The sequence below is a fragment of the Myotis yumanensis genome, unplaced genomic scaffold (assembly GCF_028538775.1).
Source record: "Myotis yumanensis isolate MYYU_CA2020_CCGP unplaced genomic scaffold, mMyoYum1.0.hap1 SCAF_3, whole genome shotgun sequence".
Lineage (NCBI taxonomy): Eukaryota > Metazoa > Chordata > Mammalia > Chiroptera > Vespertilionidae > Myotis > Myotis yumanensis.
Genome location: NW_027223754.1, coordinates 9,145,593 through 9,160,650, shown reverse-complemented (window position 1 = coordinate 9,160,650; position 15,058 = coordinate 9,145,593). Strand labels below are relative to the sequence as shown.

The 15,058-nt window shown below is 40.6% G+C and overlaps 1 protein-coding gene across 4 annotated transcripts in view; it reads right to left on the bottom strand.

Annotated features, from left to right (window-relative positions):
• Window positions 1–15,058, bottom strand: part of FAM149A (family with sequence similarity 149 member A) — a 51,476-nt gene that overhangs the window by 4,509 nt on the left and 31,909 nt on the right. For 3 of the 4 annotated variants that reach the window (XM_070408233.1, XM_070408230.1, XM_070408231.1), the window contains 6 exons: window positions 13,868–14,022; window positions 9,533–9,636; window positions 8,644–8,853; window positions 5,903–6,023; window positions 4,334–4,462; window positions 3,331–3,409 (listed from right to left, as the gene is read on the bottom strand). In XM_070408233.1, coding sequence (XP_070264334.1) covers window positions 3,331–3,409; window positions 4,334–4,462; window positions 5,903–6,023; window positions 8,644–8,853; window positions 9,533–9,636; window positions 13,868–14,022 — 798 coding nt within the window. The remainder of the gene's footprint in view (window positions 1–3,330; window positions 3,410–4,333; window positions 4,463–5,902; window positions 6,024–8,643; window positions 8,854–9,532; window positions 9,637–13,867; window positions 14,023–15,058) is intronic. The other variant, XM_070408232.1, reaches the window with a different exon arrangement.

Genomic DNA, 15,058 nt, shown 5'->3' with positions numbered 1-15,058 from the left:
GTATGGGTATTCCCTTGTAGGTAATTGAGTCTCTTTCTCTTGCTGCTTTTAAGATTCTCTCTTTGTCTTTTGCTCTTGGCATTTTAATGATGATGTGTCTTGGTGTGGTCCTCTTTGGATTCCTTTTGTTTGGGGTTCTCTGCGCTTCTTGGACCTGTAAGTCCATTTCTTTCACCAGGTGGGGGAAGTTTTCTGCCATTATTTCTTCAAATAGGTTTTCAATATCTTGCTGTCTCTCATCTTCTGGCACCCCAATAATTCTGATATTAGTGCGCTTGAAGCTGTCCCAGAGGCTCCTTACACTATCTTCACACTTTCGGATTCTTTTTTCATTTTGCTTTTCCAGTTGGGTGTTTTTTGCTTTCAAATCTTTGGTTTGATTCTTGTGCTCCTCTGGTCTGCTATTGGGTATAATATTCTTTATTTCAGTCCATGTATGCTTACTTTCTAATTTCTTTATCGTAGCATCGAGGGTCTCATTAGTTTTCGTGAGGCTCTGCTCAAGTTTATTGCAAGCCCTCAAAATTGCGATTTTTAGCTCCATATCCTCCATTTCTGTCATGTTTTTTTGTCTCTGCATCTTTTATGCTTTCTTGGTGCACCCCCTTGTGGTCTTTGTGCACAGTCTTGTTCTAGTTAAGCCTTAATTGTTGTAGTTAATACTAGAGGGATTTGACCACCAGGCCGACTGGCTGTGAGAATCAGCTGTGGGAAAACTTCAGTCCTCTGGGGAGGTGCTACTCTAGCCTTTGCCTGAGGTGATCTGGCAAATGGCTCTGTGCAGGACTTGGGCGGGGCGGGATCAACTGGGCTGGTGGAGGGAGCAGCTATGGCTGCTCTCAGTCCATCCCCAGGGGCTCCGCCTCTCTGTCCCAGCAACCGCTGCAAACCTCGGAGGGACCGTAGCCAGACAGTCCCGCTTCTCCCGTTTGAGTCTGGGTCCCTAGAGACTCGCCCGGATCTGTAGCCCAGAGTCTGAGACTCCCTCCTGATTGAAAACGACACCCGCGTCCTCAGCCACCAGCCCGCTTTGCGCCCGCACCACCGTACCTTTAAATTTTCCACACTGCGCCTCTTCTGAGCCTCGTAATGCTGCTGTTTTTCCTTCTAGTTGAAGAGTCTCTCCTCAGCCAGCCTTTCTGTGGTTCTGGTTGATGTCCGTTCCGTCTTTTAGTTGTATTTTTGAAGTGGTTGTTTGCGGCAGCGGTCTCCGGTGTTTACCTATGCCGCCATCTTCGATTCTCCTAACCTCATTCTTGCGTGTCCAACAAACTAGCTGACATCTCCACTCAGCATGCTGTAGTCAACCTCTCCAAAACAATTCATCAAAACTCCTCGAGTTCCCTCTTTCAGCATCACCCACAGATTCATAGGTATCAGCCTTCACTCCTTTCTCTCTCACATACCACAGGGCATTCCTCCCAATTCGGTGGCTCATGCCTCCTCCAGGAAGGTTCTCTGCCCCTTTGCCCACCTGCATATCCAGCCAGGGGGCCCTGCTCGCCACTCCCACAGCCCTTTCCATCTCCCCACCAGCCTGAATGTCCCTTCAGGCTCAGACCAAAATGTCCTTGGTGTTTGAATCTCTGCCTTTAGCGCAGAACCTGCCACAGAATGAGCAGTTAGTACATCGTAATTTATTAATAAACAAACTTGGGTGTCTAATTCTGCTTGACCATCTATGATTCTGTTAAAGGCAATACTTGATAATGGAGCATGGCTGTCTCTTAGAGAAAGAACTATTGTCACTGATGATGATAGTGAATAGCGCCAGGGAATGTATAAGAAAAAAAAAGCAATGGCAAGGTACAGCAGCCTGGAGCTATTGAGCATTGGAGAAAAATCTCAAAGGGCTAAAGGATCTTTGACATCACTCTGCTACAGAACTATAGAAGGGTGATGCAAGCACTGACAAACCTGTGTTGTTCCAATGCATAAACTTTGCTAAATTTATTTTAAAATTAAAATATATGAAGTGTTTCCCTGAAAATAGCAATTATCCTTTACATGTCCAATGATCTGTAATACAAATGGTCATAATTTATATTATGAACATTTACAGCAAACAATATCTTTCTGGCATCTACCTAGGTCCTTTCCATACATTTTTCCAATAATTATTTTATCAGCCAGCAGGTTATAAAAAAAAAAAAAAGAAATGGAGGCCCAGAGAGAGACTGAGACAACCCAAAGATTGCTCGGCTGGTAGGGGGCAGAGCCAGAATGGAAACCAAGCATTTGAGCCCAGCCGGCGTGGCTCAGTGGTTGAGCATCAACCTATGAACCAGGAGGTCATGGTTTGATTACCAGTCAGGACATATTCCCAGGTTGTGGGCTCAATCACCAGAGTGGGGCATGATCAGTGACTCTCATCATCGATGTTTTTCTCTCTCTCTCACCTTCTCCCTTTTTCTATGAAATCAATAAAAAGGTCTTAAAAAAAGAAAAAGAAACCTTGGTTCCAGGGTGGCACACCTCAAGACAATGCCATATGGCCTCCCTGAATAAAAATGTTGGTCATAACGGAAGCACGTGTGTGACAAAGGATAAGCACTACTTGGTTCCCTGAGGAGCCGGTGTCCACATATTTAGGCTCCAGTAACGTTCTTTTCCAAATGTCATCTTGCCTATGATGATTTGAACATGTGCTTTATTTTTCATTACCCTTGACTGTGTTTGAATGATTTCACAAATTTGATATTATCCTGTCATACATATAAGCAGTAGCAATGGTGTGTTTGTGATCAGAAGCAGTTAGAGATGAAAAAGTATTTTGCAACAATAAAAGTTCATTTTGTTCAATCTTTTGCCTTTGGGAAAAAAAATTGGTCATAGTTTGAAAATTAAAACATCATTGGCTTGAATTCTGATGAGAAACTTTATTCTTTGAAGAGCACACTCATCTGTAAAACTCTACATAAATAATTAGAATGTATGTATTAATTTTATTAAGCATTGTTATCATTAGATCTTCAAAGAGAATCTAAGATTGGGGTTTCATTTGGGAGAAAAGCATGAACCTCCACAGCTGAAGGAGACACTAATCTCCCTTAGGCCTCACAAGGCAGCTTTTCCCCTCTTTTTTTTTGAGGGTGAGATCTTAAGTTGATTAAAAAGCATTTGGGCATTTTCCTCTTTACAACTACAGCTTGCCTTTGCAGTTTTGCTCTTTATAGAGCTTTCTGAGGTCTGGTTGTAGACCACAAACCCTTGGTATTTCCTCTGACCGGGTCTGCAACAGTCCCATCCAGGGAGCAATCTTCAACTTCTTTTCCAAAACTTACAATTTCACACATTACATCATTTTATTTATCCATGGGGAACACTGACCTGTCAGCAAACCTTGACCTGCCCAGGTGTGACCAGCAAACTCCATCAGAGTCAATGAACCTTTCCGAGGGGTGTCTGACTGTTAGAAGAAAAATAAAGGATGAGTTTTAGGATGAGTTAGAAGGATGAGTTTTATTGTTTCAGATACTTTTTTCCTTGTTTGACATTTAGTCAAAAGTATATATTTTTTACATTCAATATCATTTTGTATAGATTTCAGGTGTACAGCATAGTGGTTAGATAATCATATACTCTACAAAGTGTTTCCCTGATAATTCCAGTCCCCACCTGGCACCATCAACAGATGGTACAATATTATTGACTAGATTCCCTCTGCAGTACTTACAACCCCATGACTATTCTATAACTACCAATCTGTGCTTCTCAAATCCCCCCTCCACTCTAGCAACCATCAATCTGTTCTCTGTACCTATGGGCCTGTTTCTATTTTGCTTATTTATTTTGTTCTTTAGATTCCACATGTAAGTGAAATTATATGGTATTTGTCTATCTCTGACTGACTTACTTCCATGCTGTGACAAATGGTAAAATTTCATTCTTTTTTATGACGAATATTCCATTGTATGTATGTATGTATATGTATGTGGCACAAATTCTTTATCCACTTGTCTATTTATGGGCACTTGGGTTGGATATTTTTTAAAATATGTTTTTGTTGTTTTTAGAGAGACAGGAAGGGAGAGGGAGAGAAGCATTGATCAGCTGCCTCCTGCACATCCCTTTCTGGGGATTGAGCCCAGGCATGTGTCCTCACCTGGAATTGAACTAGTGATCTTTTGGTACATGGGACAAGACTCAATCAACGGAGCCACTCTGGCCAGGGCATGGGGTGGATATTTTTAAAAACCAAAGTATAGTTAACACAATGCAGTATACAGATCATGCATATGGAAATGGACACTCAAAACCTATTACCCAATGTCACCCAAACATTTTAATTAAAACAAAAATAAAAGCAAAGTATAGTTAAGAGAGAACCTACTCGGAATGTATGGGTTGTGCTGGGCCTTGAAAATTGTTCCACAGTCAGAGATCTTTCTCGAAGAGGTGATCGTTCTACACTATCAGGTATTGCACTTAAAACATGGTTTTGTGCATGCCTTCCTCTGTACTAAATGAGAGATAATATGTTATTGTTTAAATAAAATTCAAACCTTAAAAAAAAACAAAAAATAATCTATATATTATATAGATTATATATTTAGTCATTCATTTATTCACTAACTTTTTTTTTAAAATATATTTTATTGATTTTTTACAGAGAGGAAGGGAGAGAGGTAGAGAGTCAGAAACATCGATGAGAGAGAAGCATCGATCAGTTGCCTCCTGCACATCTCCCACTGGGGATGTGCTCGCAACCCAGGTACATGCCCTTGACCCAAATCGAACCTGGGACTTTTTAGTCCACAGGCCGACACTCTATCCACTGAGCCAAACCAGTTTCGGCTATTTATGCACTTACTTGAAAACTTATTTATATGTTGGTAAACATAAGATCTAGTAAACATAAATATAAAAATATTTTAATTATGGAATTGTGTTATTTAATCTAATAAAATAGTAATGTCCTAATTGGTAAATATGGGTTAAAAACCTTTACTACATGCACTTCTTAGTATTAAACTATAATAAAAATGTAGTTCTGCAGTTGTGAAGCATCTGACTTTTTTTAAGGTGATATTTGCCTTCTTTTCTGATTTCACACTCAGCCTCAATATTCTAAGATGAAATATTAAAGCTCTGCCGCTCTGACCTCCTGGGAATGGGTCCATGGCTATGCTCAGGGAGGCACAGGGAATGCAAGAGAAAACAATGCCTCAGCGTTTGTTCTCTCCCTAAGCTTTATGTTGCCACAACCTGGGTGCTTCTGTGTTCTATAAAATAGACACAAGATACTTGTGTCATAGCAGAGCGTGTGGTCATTATGAAATATGTTTGTGCCTGTTACCAGCAGCACAGCTTCCCCAGACCTTTTCCATTTGCAGGGCTGAGTTGAGCTTGGCTGAAGAAGGGATTGCTTCTTCACTGCAGTAAACATAGTAAAGTTAGCGGGGAAAATGAGAGCTGATAAAAATGGCAGGTGTATGTGATTGAGCTCCTCATCTATGCCAGTCGTTATTTAACATCTTTACATTCATTGAATCTGTATACTAGTAACAATTTTTTGAGGTAGCAATTATTATTGCCCTTTGATAGATGACAAAATTGAGGCTCAGAGAGATTCATTTATACCAAATCACACAGAGACTGGGTGGCAGGACTTCAACACAGTCTGCCTGTCTCCTGACCTCCCCTTCATGCTATTTTCTGCACATCATCCTGGCCATCAGGTATGTCCCGGGCACCTAATCTCCCTCATTTAGCTTAAGCCATGTTTTTATTTCACAAAATAGTGAACAAACCCTGCCAGCCCCTGTAAATTCTCACAAGCCACTTATTTTCAGGAAGCAGATTATGGAGACATTTTGTGTTAATGATTTCACTGCAAAGTACCAAGATTCTATGTTGTTTGTTTGAACGGTGCACTTTAATATAATGGAATGTGTCTTACAGAGACAGGCCGAGATCCAGGAACTGCCACCTTCTGCTCAGCAGGCTCGGGGCCTATGGGGGGTAACCTGCTCCGTGCGGTGAGGACTGGTGGGGAGGACATGTGGTCCATGCCAGTTTGCCTGTGAACACAACAACACGTAACTGAGCATCTAGGAGTCAAGACAGAGGACACACCTTACACAGCTCCTGATGTGAGCTCTTCATCACGGTCTGCCTTCCAAGAGAAATGAGCTGAGTCCAGGAAGACAAATGTGGGGAGGGGCCTGGCACCAGCTAGCTCTGTCACCTTCTCCTGAGCAATCAGCCATCAGCCTGTATTGACTGAGTTACCAGCTATTCTAGCCACAGGGCAGAACAGAGAGGTAATGGAACATCTAGTTCTGACCCTGATGGAATTTACAAGTTATTGAAAACACATAAATAATTAGAGTACAATGCAATGCAATTTATATAACAACATGTTATGGCACATGGTTCTGAATAGAAGCACTGTAGAAATTTAGGGAATAGAGTGATCAATAAAAGAACAAAATTAAGCCCACCTGGCAGGGCTCGGTGGTTGAGCGTCCACCTATGAACCAGGAGGTCATGGTTCGATTCCCAGTCAGAGCATATGCCCAGGTTGCGGGCTGGATCCCCAGTGGGGGGCACGCAGGAGGCAGCCTATCAATGATTATCTCTCATCATTGATGTTTCTCTCTCTCTCCCTTTCCCTTCCTCTTTGAAATCAATAAAAAAATATTTTTTAAGAGAAGAACAAAATTAATTATAAATGTGCAGGGGCTAGATTCAGAAAACCACAAAACTTTATGAATCATCATAAAAATGGGGAGGTAAATATGTTCTTTAATGGGCAACCTAAATATCATAAAAATGTCAGTTATTCCTACATTTTCAACAAATTTAATGCTATGAAGTCCAATGTGAAGCTTTTAAAAAAATTTGACAATATTGTATAGTTATTTGTCAGTATAGGAGAGTAAATTTTCATAAAAAACGAAAGAGTAATGTTGATAGGATGCTTCCCATATCAGATATTAAAATGAAAAATAAAATTGCCTGGCTCATGCACAAGACTACAGATGGCTATTCTAGAAACAGATTACAATTCCTTTATTCATGATAATAAAGTTGTGAAAATTAAAATAGGACCATTTTTGACCTATCAAGTTTTAAAATACACATACTACCCAAAGTTTTGCAGCTGAATGAAAAAGTTAGTCTCCTGTATTATCAGTGAACCTATCAATTGGTAGAACCATTCTGGGACAAACTTTGAAAAAATGTTCAAGGGCCTTAAAAATATCCACAACATTTGACCTGGTGTCTTTAGCTCTAGAACTACATCACCAGGAAGCAATTTGAAGACATCCTTATTTAGATTTACATAAAATGACACTCACTGCACATTACAATAATGAACATATAGACAAAAAAAACCCTCAATAATAAAGAAATAATAAATTACACATACCCACATGATTATATTCTAGTCATTAAAATTATGATTTTGAAAATATCTAACAATATGGAAAATATAAATAATATTAAGTAAGAAAATTATGTAAAAAGTACTACATTCTACCATAGTAAGATAATGTTAGTATTAGAAAAAAAGACAAACATGGGTTTTTGACAGGACAAAAATAATCTTACTCTTTTAATGTGTAAATCACAGATATAAAAAAGGTACATAATTTGCACAGTATATTTTTGGAATATTAAAATTTCATAGGTTTGGAATAGTTGGAAATAGAGTATAAAAGGGCCTTGAGCATGGCAATATTGGAAAACACATGTCTACAGAAAGGGAGGGGCCTGAAGTAAAAGGGAATGTACAGTTGGAAGTGTCCAAACTCACTTTAATAGGAAATAGGAAAGGTTTTGATAGTGGAGCCCAGGCAGGCTGGGAGGATGAGGAGTGAACCAGTCACGTGCTCTTGGCCCGGGTGTGGGTGAGGAATGGGTCCCAGGCAGCCACAGTGAGAACCCAGGAGGGAGAAGGGTCCTGAAAGAATTAACAGAACAGACCCACCTAGAACTGGGAATTTCAGCTCCAAACTGCAACACACACTGACCTGTGAAAAAGCTGGAAGTGGCGCTATGAACCCATCTTGAAAAAGTCCAATTACTGGCTAAGCACTAGCCAGTGCTTCCACCATCCACCTCCCGCAGGGGGACCTTTATTTTTTATTTTTTTAAATATGTTTTTATTGATTTGTAGAGATAAAGGAAGGGAGAGAGAGAGCAAAACATCAATGCATCAACAACGATCTGCTGCCTCCTGCATGCCTCCCCACTGGGGATCAGCCTGAAATAAGAGTATGTGCCCTAACTGGGAATCAAACCTGCGACCTCTTGGTATATGGGTCGATGCTCAACCACTGAGTCACACTGGCCAGGTGCAGGGGGACCTGTAATAACTCCCTCCCTTGCTGCAGAAAGCCTGTGGCATGACGGTCCAGGTAGTGGCCCCAGAGCGAGACAACACAATGGGCGTGCCAATAAGTTATAAATACAGCTAAGAACTTCTGTAAATACTGCTGAAACAAAATTCATGCCAAATATGCAAATGTTAAATATTCAATTCATGTCAATATTCAAATGCATAAACAACTTAGAAAAGTGTCCACATAAGTTTGACAGAGGATGCTTTGTCTAGAATAATCCAGGAGCCCTAAGTGACAAGGGCCTCTGTCCTCTGTGACTTTTGTTTACCATGAGAGAAGCAGGACTTACAGTCTTGTTCCCCTAAGCACCTCCTCACTGTCCACATTGGGGGTTTTCATTCTCTGTGAGTCCGAAGTGAGAGAAGGCAGCCTCGTGTGTACCGGTGTCTTCTTTGCTGGAGTCTGTAGTCGGCAGGAGTCTGAGATTCGTCCGAGACGGTGGCGGGCCGCAGAAAGGGCACTAGCCCCCACACTCAGTGATTTGTCCTCTTGTTCATTCCTGGGGAAGGGAAATCAAGTTAATTACTGGGATGCAAGCTCTGTGAGAATAGGGAACATTTGCCCATGACCAGACACCGTCAAGAACAGTGCCTGGCTCCTAGGCGATACTCCTATTTGTTGAAAGGATAAACAGATTATTATTTCCAAATCCGTTTCAATTTCAATGAAGAATTCATCAATAGAGAGAAAAGATCTAAGTTTCTTATTGTTTATGATCAAACATTATAGCCCACAAAATTAAAAATTCACTGCTACATTCCCTTTTTCTTTTTTTAAATATATTTTTATTGATTTCAGAGAGGAAGGGAGATGGAGAGAGAGAGAGAAACATCAATGATGAGAGAGAATCATTGATCAACTGCCTCCTGCACGTTCCCTACTGGGAATCGAGCCTACAACCTGGACAATGTGCCTTGACTGGGAATCAAACTGTCACCTCTTGGTTCATAGGTCAACAATCAATCATTGAACCATGCTGTCTGGGCCCCTTTTTCTTATCTGCCCCAATCTAACAGTAATCCTTCTGTGGTCAATATTTGAATAGAGTGTTTTTATCCTCAAACACTGGCCGTGACCTGCCCTGAGTGTGATTCTCATTCTCTCACGCCCTCCACAGTCCGGGTGTTCACGTTTGCGCAGCACAGGGAGGAGGCTGGGTGGTTATTTCTCATACGTACTGCATCCTGTATGCAAAATAGGTCGGTCTCTGCTGAAGTGGTTTTGCTTGAATTGTCATCACACCACTCAAATCACTAGAAAAATTGTTGGAGAAGCGATGGATCTGAGGAAAGTAAAAACAATAAATATTAAAAAGCATCCATAGCCATTGCCACCATGACTGCCTGCTGGAATCCACCGGAAGCAACGGCACATTCAGACTGGCGAATGGGAGGAAAATTCAATAAAGGAGCTAGAGTTTATACAGAGGTGGGGAGCAAAATTAACAAGGAACAACTTAATTCTCCAAGGCTTATTACAGTGGGGACACATGCCCACACTTGGGCCTGGAGCAACAAGGGTTGCTGCCTGGAGAAATGCCACCAATACACTGTGACCTGGCTGCCGGGAGAAAAGAAACACCACACCTCATGTTCTCTAATCTCTGAGCGCCCACAGGGGACAGCTGCTGGGCAAGACAGCCAGGGAACACAGCCTCCAGGGCACCCCAGGGGGAGGCAGGTGCAGAGAGCACCAGGAGAAGCAGAGCAAAGGGGTCCCAGCTCCTGACCAGTCAGCTTGCTCTGGACCTCTCCTCCCTTGTCTTTCACAGCTTCCCCCTCTGCTTCCTGGCAACAGCATGGTACCTGGAAAACTCCAACCACCAGATCCAAAGGCTTAAATTCAAATTCCAGTTCTAACTGCTTCCTGGTTGGTGATCATGGGAAGATTACTGTGGAGCAGTGGTTCCCAAACGTATTTGGCCTACCGCCCCCTTTCCAGAAAAAATATTACTCAGCGCCCCCTGGAAATTAATTTTTTTAAAATTTTAATAGCAATTAAACAGAAAGATATATGTATTAATGTTTCTACCTTTTTCATAAAATATAGTAAAGAAAGGTGTAAATTAGAAACATTGAAGTTTGAAATTATGAAACTATTTATTGAACTCAGAATAGAAAGGTAATACAAAAAAAGTTAAAACAAATGCACCTGTGGCCATCACTGCCCCCCTGGATCGCTGCAGCGCCCACCAGGGGGTGGTAGCGCCCACTTTGGGAATCACTGCTGTGGAGTTTTAATTTCCTGATCTCTAAATTGGGAATAATGACACTTACTTCATAGAATTATTATGGGAATGAAATTAGACAACATTGGTAAAAGCATGAATTAAGGGTTCAATCATCAATTCTTTATTCCAATTCCTTAATATGTCCAACTAGGATTCAAAATATTATTTAGACCTAGAGGAACTGGGTATCTGAGACTAGAATTCTATTCTGGGTCAAGAATAGAACTAGCAACTACAATCACATTTTCCTCATGTTGGATAAATGTACAAAGAAATGTTAGAGGAATAAATGAAGACCTATTGCAATTACCACTAGAATACTATGACTATTTCAAAATAAGTTCTCTTAGTATTTATTGGCACTTTTGCCTGTGTTGTCCATGTATTTTCTTTCAGCATTTATCCAAAAAAGAACATCAAAATAGATGTAGAAAACATTTCTTAATACTATTAAAAACCACCAAATATCTGTAAATAATTGCTTAGATATCGTCAGGCAAAATAAATAAACTTGAGAAATGGGAACATTTGCGCAATGTTCCTATTTCTCAAGTTTATTTCTTCTGCCTAATGTTTAACGGTTCCATGTTGTTATCAACTGTTCATTTCTATGTAATTCATGCTGCATATTTTACTATGCAAAGTGGGAGATGATGTTGAACCTGTCAGAGCAGTTTCAAGAGACCAAAACTTACAACAAACTCAGAGCAACTCAAACAACAAAAGCAAATAGGACTTACTTACAGTAAGCCTGCACACTGGAGAATAAAGCGATCCTGTTAGATATTCCTGTTTAAACCACTACTCACTGAACTGCATGCCCTGTTCAGGCCTGTGTCCTTTCAATCTCACAAAGGCATTCTGTAGACTTGCTCCTGTGCTAGGGCATATTTTTCCCTCTGCCTTGAGTACCCTCCCCTTTCTTTTCAGCTTGCCAAATCTTGCCTATTGTTTAAGATTCAGTTAAGGTCTTACTCTACTTCAAGCATGTCAAACTCAAAGGCTAACATGGGCCAAATAAACAAGGTTTAAGTTTATGTGGGCTGCAAAAAAAAAAAAAAAAAGCTTCCATTTTCATGGAAACGTAGCCTTATGTTGATAAAGACATGCTGAATACAAAGGGCTGAAATAAATGAGTAATCATTAACATAAAATAATAGAACATTTATTAAAATTTAATATTTTTTCTTGAACATTAACTTACCAGACACTGAATAACTGCACAAATTAATAAGTGTAACACAAATAAGCCTATTTTTCTTGTTCTCCGAAAGCAAAATATTTCCTGTTGCGCACACCAAACAAGTCAGTACAAGACTAAAGATGTGGCAATTGGCTGCTATAATATTCGCTGCTAGTATTAGTGGAGAGAAATGGTGAGCCTGCGCACAAGGAATGTAAGGGAAATGAATGCAACACAATTATAGTAATCAGTCATTAGTGAACGTTGTAGTTCATTATTAATAATTATGCATAACAGAATATTGTAAAAATTAAATTATGAAATTTTTAGTAAAATGTTTCTTAGATACCATTATATTGGCTGGGCTGCAAAAATATTCGTTGCAGGCAGCATGCGGCCCATGGGCCATGAGTTTGACATGCTTGCTCTACTTTGTGAAGGGTATGCTGTTTTTCCTTTGAACCCTACATCATTTATGAGCTAAAGGACATGTAATTATTATGATATAATGAAATGTAATATAACATAATATGATATGATATAATACATATAATTAGCATTGGATTACAATAATAAAACTAACACTTATTGAGTGCCTACTCTATGCCACACAATGTCTTGTCTCCTTTAATTCTCATAGATAATAAATCCAGTTCTGAAGGAAAGGGGCTGATTCAAGATCACAAAGCTAATAAATCATGATGTCAGGCTCCAAACTTGTAGTCTATACCAAAGCTCAACCTCTCAGTCACTCTACTACCTACTAGATTGCCTCATCTTGTGTGTGTGCACGTGCGTGTGGCATGGCTGCACTCCCGCCAACTGAATTATATGTAGCTTGAGACCAGGAACCCTCTCAAACCCCTTTTCCCTGCTCCCCTCTACACAAGATGGGCTGTGCGACACATAAAATCCCAACTCCTTAGTACTACCGAAGGTCTCCCATGAATAAGCTTTGCTTTCCACTAGGTCTTTGAGTAAGAATGCAATTCAACAAAAATTTACTAAGATAGTTAGTTGCTAGGTTCTGTGTTAGTGTTTGTCATATATTGACATGATATTGCCCTCACCACAATCCCTTGGACAACATATTACTATCCTCATTCTACAGATTAGGAACCTAAAGTTTAGAAAAGTTCAATCAACACATCCAATATAATTCCCCCTATAGGTCTCTTGATTCCAAATGCTCTGGTCTTGCCACAATGCCTCTGCGGGTCCCAGTATCCCATCCTCTAACCCGAAGTCCAATCACTGTTCCCTAAACATGCCCCATCTTACATTCCTCCATGCCTTTGATGGGCCTGAAATGACCCATGCAGACTTCCTACTCCTTTATTCTCCTAAAATACATTGCTTTTGCACATCATCCGCAGAATGTATTGCATCTGACTTGTTTTATACTGTTTGTTTTACTAGGTCAGGGACTATGCTTTCTTCATCTACATATCTCTTCAAAACACCTAATACAGTTCACTTCACACAAACTCAATAAATGTTGGATGAACCCATGTATACTCACTGACTGATTCTTTTATCACTTTGGTGGGAGGAGATGAGAACATTTGTAACCTGCAAATTGGCTAGAAATATTGGGGCAAACATTTTTTCTCCTCAAAAATATGGAAACAGTGCTACAGCTCAAAGCTGATGGAAAGTTTCAAATCTGAGTGTCCCCACTCTATTAAAGAATGTGGTGATTTTATTAAACTCCATGAAATAAGTATTTTAAAAATTAGTCTTATTAACAAACAGACACGAATATCTTGATGATAAAGTTTAATAGAATAGTAACCTTTTTAAAAAATATATATATTTTATTGATTTTTTTACAGAGAGGAAGGGAGAGGGATAGAGAGCTAGAAACATCGATGAGAGAGAAACATTGATCAGCTGCCTCCTACACACCTCCCACTGGGGATGTGCCCACAACCAAGGTACATGCCCTTGACCGGAATCGAACCTGGGACCCTTCAGTCCACAGGCCGACGCTCTATCCACGGAGCCAAACCGGTTAGGGCAGAATAGTAATCTTGACAAACTAAAGCCAAAGGTATAAAAACTGAAGGAAAGAGAGAGAGATTAGGGAGAAAACATTACCTGGGGGGTATTATGATGAAAAGCCAGGGAGATGCTTTGAGTTTCAGAACTTCTGGACGGGGGAACACTCATTAGATCAGTGTTAATATGGGAAATGAGTCCCTGCGGAGATTTAGCCTCAGCAACTTTCAGTTTTTCTTTCTGTTTTCTTCTTCCTGTGTCAATAGAAAATACAATATTATTAATAACGTTATCTAATATAGGTACTTAAAAGTCACTGTTTAAAGAAAATATTTGTTCTTGAGTTACCATGAGTTTGCTATGGCCTTGGACCTTGCTAGAGAGAGCAGACACCCCATGGAGCAATTGGCTGACATGATACTTTTCCACATGTACATAATGAATGCCTATCATTTCAGTATTAGGCAGAAAAGTAGAGATTATATACGGAAACAAGAAAAATTCTCGGAATTTTATATCAGAATTAATCCCTTTGGTTAGAAAAATAATATTATTTAAATTAGCATGATTATTACTCCATTGTACAAATTGATCACATAGCACCGTCCACCACTAACATTTCTATGACTAGAGGCCCAGTGCATGAAATTCGTGCATGCGGGAGGGTCCCTCAGCCCAGCCTGCACCCTCCTGCAATCCAGGACCCTTCGGGGGATGTCCAACTGCTGATTTAGGCCTGATCCCTATGGAATCCCTGGCACCTAACCACCACCTGCCTGCCTGCCTGATCACCCCTACGCACTTTGCCTGCCTGCCTCATCTGCCCTAACCACTCTGCCTGCCTGCCTGATCACCCCTAACCCCTCTGCCTCCCTGATCACCCCTAACTGCTCCCCTGCCTGCCTGAACACCCCTACGCACTTTGCCTGCCTGCCTCATCTGCCCTAACCACTCTGCCTGCCTGCTTGATCATCCCTAACCACTCTGCCTGCCTGCCTGATCGCCCCTAACTGCTCTGCCTGCCTGCCTGATCTCCCCTAACTGCTTGCCTGCCTGCCTGATTGCCCCCAACCGCCTCTGCCTCAGCCCCCGCCAGCGTGGCTTAGTCTGGAAGGACATCTGAAAAGATATCCGGAAGTTTGTTCAACTGTCCAGTCTAATTAGCATATTACACTTTTATTAATACAGATTTGCTTCTGCTCAGTTTCACGTAATTTAGAAAGCATTTTATAAAGCTAAATGCAATCATTATTAAATGATCTATGTTTACATTTTACTTTACATATAACA